Source organism: Corvus kubaryi, unplaced genomic scaffold (genome assembly GCF_017639235.1).
Source record: "Corvus kubaryi isolate FWS band 111438036 unplaced genomic scaffold, C.kubaryi_AGA036_p1.0 split3-37355, whole genome shotgun sequence".
In the NCBI taxonomy this organism is placed as follows: domain Eukaryota; kingdom Metazoa; phylum Chordata; class Aves; order Passeriformes; family Corvidae; genus Corvus; species Corvus kubaryi.
In genome coordinates this window covers 116,335-124,655 of record NW_024582089.1, presented here as the reverse complement: position 1 = coordinate 124,655, position 8,321 = coordinate 116,335, and the positions used below count along the sequence as shown (strand labels likewise).

At 57.4% G+C, this 8,321-nt stretch overlaps 2 protein-coding genes across 2 annotated transcripts in view; one reads left to right on the top strand and one right to left on the bottom strand.

Moving 5' to 3' along the window:
• The window catches only part of LMOD1 (leiomodin 1), a 20,855-nt gene extending 13,546 nt beyond the window's left edge, over positions 1–7,309 (top strand). The window contains exons 2-3 of the mRNA XM_042015963.1: positions 4,089–5,678; positions 6,479–7,309. Of these exons, the coding sequence (XP_041871897.1) occupies positions 4,089–5,678; positions 6,479–6,505 (1,617 nt within the window). The 3' untranslated portion in view covers positions 6,506–7,309. The remainder of the gene's footprint in view (positions 1–4,088; positions 5,679–6,478) is intronic.
• A 544-nt stretch (positions 7,310–7,853) lies between these two features.
• SHISA4 (shisa family member 4) overlaps positions 7,854–8,321 on the bottom strand; it is an 8,808-nt gene continuing 8,340 nt past the window's right edge. Inside the window, exon 4 of the mRNA XM_042015964.1 lies at positions 7,854–8,021. Within this exon, the coding sequence (XP_041871898.1) occupies positions 7,854–8,021 (168 nt within the window). The remainder of the gene's footprint in view (positions 8,022–8,321) is intronic.

The following is an 8,321-nucleotide window of genomic DNA, read 5'->3' as shown; positions in this document are numbered from 1 at the left end:
TCCTCTCCTCTCCTCTCCTCTCCTCTCCTCTCCTCTCCTCTCCTCTCTTCCCCTTTCCCTTGGAAATCTGCTCTGGGCACAGCAGGGTGACTGTGCCCACATTCTGCCTGCTGAACAAACAGCCAGCTCAATAACTACCATTAAACCAGCAGTTTTCTACCCCAAAATGAGCTGTGGGGTTTTCGGGGCAGGAAGTGAGACCCTCACTCCGCCTCCAGATTCACTCTCCCCATCCCCAGCTCTATCCCCAGCCCCATCCCTTGTTCAGTGCTGGAGCGAGTGCTTGGATTCCAGACGAGAAGTTCCCAGTCTCCTTTGCCTTTTAAGGCAACATCTGAGTGGGTTTGAGGGTTACAAATGCTAACAAGCCATGGCAATGCTCATTTTAGTCTATTTAGAGGAAACGGGAAGGCATTTCAGTTCATCAAAACACTGGTGATTAATCAACCGAGTACCAGGCTGTTTTCATTAGGCTTATTTTTAAAGGTCTGACACGCTGTGTAAAAATATTCCCCTAATAACTGTGCTTGTGGCAGAGGGAATGGCACAGAGGGGGTGCAGCTGCACTGGTTCCCAGGTACCCAAGGTAAATATGCCAGTGGGCAGAGAGGAGTGAGCAGGCAGGACTTGGGATGGCCATGAGGAGGGGAGAGCTGGCCCTGGGCTGCAGGAGAAGCTGTGCTGGTGGCCACAGGGACAGCCAGGGTTTCCAGAGCAGGGGAAAGTTGCTTTTCTCTCTCCTCTTCTTCATCCATGCCATGCAGCTCTGCCACCAAGCTCCACTTCCAGCTGCACTTCCAGCCTGGAGGTGAGGACTTTGGCATGGTCACCAGCCAAAGTGACACCTGAGGCTGGCACCTGCAGCAGGGCTGGGCCAGTGGGCCACGCTGAGAGCCCAGGGATGGGTGGGAAGTCAGGAGGGGACAAGGACACGTTCCCTCCTGGGCACACATGTGGCCTCAGGCAGGGCCCAGAGCAGACCTGCTTTGGAGATGTCCCCAGGCTCCAGCAGGGGATGGAGATGGGCTGCAGTGACCCTTGGCTTTAGAAACACACATCTGGTTTCTTGCCTGAACTTTTTTCCTCCTGATTCCTCCCCCTCTGCTGCCACTGGAGCTGGGCGCCTGCCAAGGACTCTCCCAAGGCAGCTCTGCAGGAGATGGAGCAGCTTGAACTCTCACCCCCTGTGACCATCCAGCACTTCTTCCAGTAACCTGCAGTTCTTTGATGGGATCCTTCTGATGCATCCCAACTTTGCTGGATGCAAATGATGCCACAAGTGCTACCAACAGCGGCACAAACACCCATGATGGTCACTGCATATCTGCTGCATTCCCTTTTTCCCATTCTTGGGGCCACACCTGGCTCCTTTTCCCCTGGCTTATTTTCCCTGACTTCTCTCAACTCCTTTTCTCTGGATTCATTTCCCCCCCCCCCCAGTTTTCCCACATCCCATTCTCCGGCTCCAGGTCTCTCCTCCCCCAGACCTGCCCCACAGCACAGCACGTGGACATGTGGACCCACATCCATGGATGGAAGCTTTAATGAGATACCAGGACATTCCCAGCATGTGCTGCAGCAGCCTTCCCAAGCAGGGAGCTTGGACTAAACCATCACCTTCTCCAAGCATGGGAGATGTTGCTGGTCATTCTCACCAGGGTTTTTATCCCTTTCTCCAAGATCTGCTCATTCCTGGCCAAAGCCTTTGCTCTGCTTGGTCTTGGATGTGCCCAGGGTGCTCAGGGGAGACTCAGGGGTCCCCAGTGTCAGGCTGGGTGAGCTTGGGCTGGGAGGGAGAAGATTTTTGGAGCAGTTGGCATGGAGATGAGGCTGCTGGCTCTGACTCAAGCGGTGCTCAGCCTGTGGTCACCAAAGGGTCTCAGAGCCCTGAGGACGATGGATGTCCTTTCTCACAGGAACCTGCAACCTGGGCACTGGAGAGGCCCTGTTGGGCACCAGCAGTGGAACAACAGTGTCCTCATCCCACAGTCCTCCTGCCAGGGCTCTTGCTCCACCGAGGTGCTTCAGGATGTCACTGAGCATCCGGGCACCATCCTGGGAACAGGCCACAGCTTGGTGAGAAGGACCTCCAGCTCAGCACCAGAGGAGGTGGCATCACCTGCTCCCTGCAATCCCCAGGATACCTCTGGGAGCCCTGTCCCTGGTCCCTGGGGTGGCAGCAGTGGGGACTGTGTGGACACCAGGCCAGGCTCTGTAGGGGTCTGGCACGAGCCCTCCTGTCCCTGTTCAGCCTTGCGCCAGGGAGCCAAGAAACCTCTTAACTAAATAAACAGCTCTCTCGTCCCCGATGGCATCTGTTTATACACCAGGTACAAACAGTCCCCAGGGCTGCCCATGCACAGCCAGTTCTTTCCACAAAACATCTGTCCCTGAGGGCTGGCAGTGCTGCGCATGGGGAAAGCTCAGCCACATGCTGCCCCAGCACGGACACCATGGAGTCCCAGGATGGACAAGAGGAGGAGGTCAGCCTGACTGCAGACTGGGGTGTCTGGATTCAGATTTGGGGGTTCCAGGCACCGGATGAAGCCACAGTGTTGTCCTAATTGTGAGAGGGTCCAGGGAGACTGTAAAGGCATCACAGCTGCATCTCCCAGAGGCATCTTCCTTCCTGCTTTCCCTGGAGTCCTAAAATCCCCCCAGCAAAGATGATGAGCCAGGCCAGTGGTGAGGACCTGTGTGTTCCCTAGCTGTGGAGGAGGGAGAAGGAGGTTTAAATTGCCAACCTTGATGTGAAATTTATGGTAGGATCCTCCACTGTGCAGCAAACTTGGTCCCAGTGTCAAGTTCATCTGCCTTCAGCCACCTGAAGCGTTGGCTCCTCTCCCTTGGGATGTGTTTCATGTCATGGAGTCCCACATTTGTTTAGGTTGGAAGGAACCCTAAAGTTCATCCAGTTCCACCCCCTGCCATGGGCAGGGATACCTTCCACTAGCCCAGGGTGCTCCAAGCTCTGTCCAGCCTGGCCTTGGACACTTCCAGGGATCCAGGGGTAGCCCCAGCTTCTCTGGGCACCCTGTGCCAGGGCCTGCCCACCCTCACAGGGAAGAATTCCTTTCCAATATCCCATCTATCCCTGCCCTCTGGCAGTTTAGAGAGAAGGATGGGAACCATATCAAAGGTCATACCAATGCTGATGGAGACCCCTCCTACCCCCTCAGCCTTGGGTGAAGGCTGCAACAAAACATTGGCTGTGTCCCCAAGCTGCTGGAGCTGGTTGTGGCCAGCAGCAGTGCCCAGGACAGGCTGTGCCAAGGGCAAGGGTCGAGTGCTTGTAAAAATGACCAAAACTTCCTTCTGACCTTCCCCCAGACTCTCCAAGTTAAGCTCTTCCCTCTTATGATGTCTTTGGACACTGGAGCAGATGTGCTGGGAGAACCTCACGCATGAGAAAGCAATAAATGCCATGCTTCCATTTCCTCGGTTTTCTGCTCAAAAGTGCAAGCTGCTGTTGAAAGGAGGATGGTTTCGGAGAGCCCAGGGTTGGAGTGACTGCTGGGTCAGCAGTGCTGTGGGTGCTCCCCTCCTTGCACACACATCCAGGACAGCATGGGAAGTGTTGGGCTGCAGACTGTGAAAAGCCACTAAGCATCCAGCTGGAAACCATTTAGGAAAGGAGGGAAAGCACCTGGGGCTCACAGGGAGACAGGCGCTACCTCCATCCCCAGTTAGAACAAGGATTAAAAAATAATAACTTGTAATGGGTATGAGAGGAGGTGCCTCCTGCAGCTTGTTAGTTCATGGCCTGTTAGGGAGGGTGTCCTGCAGACCTCTGAGCCCTTTGGGAAGGGGTTGGAGGCAGAAGGAGAGCAGAGCTGCCTTGGAGAGCTGCAGCAGGATCTCATCACACCTGGGTCCTGCAGGCTCTGCCTACATTCAAGGCACTCAGATGCTGAACCCTTTCCTGGAGCTGGGACCTCAGCTGGGCCAAACATTCCTCTTCCAAAGGCCAGCCACAGGCTGCAGGATGTTCCCATGTGACAGAAGTCAGTGAAAGTGAGACTGGGGTGGCGAGTCTGTAGGTCAGAGGCATCTGTCTCTGTAATTCCCAGGTGTTTTTCTCTCACTAGGAAAGCAGGTTGAGCAAGAATAAGAGAGACAAAAATGAAGAAGGAAAAGGAAAGGAATCTCCTTCCAAAGACCTGGCCCAGAAACGAGATACTAAAGTGGGGAAAGACTCTAAAAAGGAAGAAAATGTTCAGAAAACAGACCTGAAAGGTAAAGCTGAGACTGAGACCAAGAGCAGAGAGAACAAAGCCATGAACGATAAAGTCAAGGCCATGGAGAAAAAGCTGATGGGGAAGGACAAGAAGGAGGAAGAGAAGGGTTCAGTGTTGAAGAAGGGAACAGGGAAGGACAAAAAGGAGGAAGAGAAGAGCTCAGAGTTGCAGAAGGATGCAGGGAAGGATAAAAAGGAGGAAGAGAAGGGCTCAGATTTAAAAAAGAAGGATGCAGGAAAGGATAAAAAGGAAGAAGAGAAGGTCTCAGCAGCAAAGAAGGAGACAGAGAAGGAAAAAAAGCAAGAAGAAAAGGATTCAGCATCAAAGGACACAGGGAAGGACAAAAAGGAGAAGAAGAGTTCAGAATCAAAGAAACAGGCAGAAGAAGACATAAGAGGGGAAGGTAAGAAAGAAAAAGATAAAAAAAAAGAGGAAAAGGGTTCAGCTGTGAAAAAACCCGGGGCAGATGAGAAGAATAAATCCCAGACAGAGCCAGAAAAGGCAGAAAAGGTGGAGGAGAAACAGGAGGCCAAGGCAGGAGCTGGGAGCAGCCCTTCCAAGCCTTCCTCCAGCAGCTCTGCAGATCAAGCCAAGGATGATGAAGCCTCCAGCATCTTTGACGAGCTCATCGAGAAGGTGAAGAACAACGACGCTGAGGTGACCGAGGTCAACGTGAACAACTCCGACTGCATCAACAACGAGACCCTGGTGCGCTTCACCGAGGCCCTGGAGTTCAACACTGTGGTCAAGGTGTTCGCCCTGGCTAACACCCGCGCTGACGACCACGTGGCCTTCGCCATTGCCATAATGCTCAAGTCCAACAAGGTGCTGACAAGCATCAATTTGGACTCCAACCATATCACGGGCAAGGGTATCCTGGCCATTTTCCGGGCACTGCTGCAGAACAACACGCTGACAGAGCTACGTTTCCACAACCAGCGGCACATCTGCGGGGGAAAGACCGAGATGGAGATCGCCAAGCTCCTGAAGGAGAACACCACACTCCTGAAGCTGGGCTACCACTTCGAGCTGGCTGGGCCACGCATGACCGTCACCAACCTGCTGAGCCGAAACATGGACAGGCAGAGACAGAAACGACTCCAGGAGCAGAAACTGGCACAGGAACGGGGGGAGAAGAAAGACCTTCTGGAGGTGCCCAAGCCTGGAGCGCTGCCGAAGGGGTCCCCCAAGGCATCCCCGCAGCCATCCCCCAAGGCTTCTCCCAAAAGCTCTCCCAAGAAAGGTGGGGCACCCACCACACCACCCCCACCTCCTCCGCCGCTCGCCCCACCGCTGATGATTAACGAGAACCTGAAGAACTCACTCTCGCCGGCCACGCAGAGGAAGTTGGGGGACCGGGCGCTGCCAGTCCAGGAGAAGAACTCTCGGGACCAGCTCCTGGCAGCCATTCGTTCCAGCAACCTCAAACAGCTCAAGAAGGCAAGTGCAAGGCCAGGTGGGGCCCACCCACGGGGTGGGGCTGGGAGCTGGGGGCTGGGGGCTGAGGTCCTTGCCACTGTCACTCTGGCAGTGTCCTCTGGAGCAGGGTGTCCATGCTCCCAACCCCTGCACAGATCCAGCCTTTTGCCAAGCACATGGGGAAGGAAGATCCATCCTTTAACACCATCCCTGCAGAGCAGATGGGGTCAGCAGATCCATCCCTTGGCAGAGCTCCTGTGTTTGGCAGATCTGCCAGGATCCAGGGGTTGGGACACGAGGAAGAAGCCATCCGTAACTTATTACTCACTGCACCCTTGATATCTCGTTGTTGTGGCTGAGCCCACGCCCCTGGGGTGGGAGGTGGCCCCAGGATGGCTGGAGGGGCTGCATCTCCAATGCTGGTCCCAGCATGGAGCCTTGAAACCTCTCACACGCTCCGGGTGGTTTGTGTCCCTGCTGGGCTGTCCATGGGCTGGAGTGTGGGGACAGCCAGAGGTCATTGAAAGGTTTGGGTTGGAAGAGACCTTAGAGACCATCCCTTTCCTGCCATGGGCAGGGATACCTTCCACTAGCCCAGGTTGCTCCAAGCCCAGTCCAACCTGGCCTTGGACACTGCCAGGGATCCAGGGGCAGCCACAGCTGCTCTGGGCACCCTGTGCCAGGGCCTGCCCACCCTCACAGGGAACAATTCCTTCCCAATACCCCATCTAACCCTGCCCTAGATGTCTCTGGACCACATCAGGGACATTCCTGCAGCCCCTCCCATTGTTCTCCCAGTAATGGGGTGTCCTTCCCTGCAGGTGGAGTTGCCGAAGCTGCTGCAGTAGGGAGCGGGAGGATTTTTCCCCTGCAGCCCATGGCAGACCCCCAGACACTCACCTTTCTCGTGACTGTTTCCATGACAAGCCCTTTGGAACCTGCAGTGACCGATGCCAAGGAGCAGGGATCTCTCTGGGACACGGAGGACGGGCCGGGCCCAGCAGGACATGATGGAGGACATTGTATTTATTTTTTCATGGTTGTGAAGCCTTCAAGCTCACTCTTCTGCCAGCACCGTGCCCCGCCGGCGATGCCAAGAACAGAGCAGGGGTCTGCAGAGCTGATCCTTATGGAAATCCCCCCCTCAGAGAGCAATGAAGGGGTTTGGCACCCTCTATCCAGGGTCCAGCCTGGGGTGAGCGGGAGTAGCCCCAACCTTGGGGGGGCAGCAGGGGACACCCAGACCATCATCACATCACCACAAGGTCTCTGGGTGGCCAGCAGAGTTTTGGGATTCAGGCACAGCAGTGGCTGCAGAGTCGGGGGTTCAGACTAGATGTCAGGAGGAATGGGAGGGTCGGAGAAGGGAGCAGCCAGGGAGAGAGGAGGCATGGAAGTGGTGGGACATGGGGAGCCAGGCTGAGGCCAGGAGCTCCGGGCATCTTTTACACACCCACAGCACTGCTGGGGGAGCCCCAGAACCCTCAGAGCATGGAAGCCAAATTCGTCCAAGGGAAAGTAGGGAAAGCACCGACTCAAGGAGGGTAGTGGGTTTTGGGGTTATGGGATGCCCATCCTTCCTGTCGTGATGCCTTGATCACGATTTGTATGACTGCGGCCACTGCATCAGCAATAAAGCTCACCCGACGCTTCCCGTGCCTCCGGACAGCTCCACTCCCCCAGACCCCAGACTGGGAATGGGCTCAGCAACCTCGGCCAGGGGCAGCTCTTCCCTCTTCCACACCCACAGCCCACCCTGAACTAGGCACCCTGGGACCACGTGGACACCCCAACCTGGGTGTCCCTGGTCACCCACCCACCCAGAACCGCCCCCGGATGGGGCACTCGGGACCCCCCAAATGGGACACCCAAACCCTCCCAAATGAGGCACCCTGCTGCTGCTGGACACAACCAGGCACCCAGAGCCATGCAGACACCCCAAAAGCCTGGAGTCACCCAGACCTGGGCACCCCAGGACCACCCCACAGTCACTCCCAACCCTTTGAGGCCACCCAGAACTGGGCACCCTGGGGCTGCCTCAGGGTCACTCCAAAACCCCGGCGTGACCCCAAAACTGGGCACCCCAACCCCCGGGCTCACCCATAACTGCTCTCCCCCCTGGCACCACGGGGCCGGGGCCGGTTTGGGGGTGCAGCAGCTCCCGGGCGTCCCCTGGAAGGCTCCCCCTGTCCCGGGTCACCCACGTGCGTGGTTGAGAGGCGGCTCCCGGTACCAGCGAAACGCCGTTTTTGGGGCATTTCCGCAGCCGCGCAGCGCCGTGGGCCCAGCGGGAGGAGTGGTATCGGTGCCGGGGGGTCCCCACGCCCCTTGCCCCCGCGCTCCTGCCCCTTGGGTCGGCCCCCGCTAAGGCGGGACCTCAACCGGGCACCGCGGGGCCATTGGGACATCCCACACCGAGCATCCGGCCGGCCGCGGGGTGGGAGCACCGGGGCATCACCCAAACATCGGCGGTGTCCCCTAAACCCACGGGGGCGGGGCGGAGCGGGGCAGCGCAGCTCCCGGGGGGGGCGGGGGCCGGCAGGGGGCGCCCTTAGCGCACCGGGACCGCCGGTAACGAACCGGGGGCGGAGCGGCGCGCGGCGGGGCCGGTAGGGGGCGCGCTGCAGCCCCGGCCCGTCCGCTCCGTCCCGGCCCCGGCCCCGG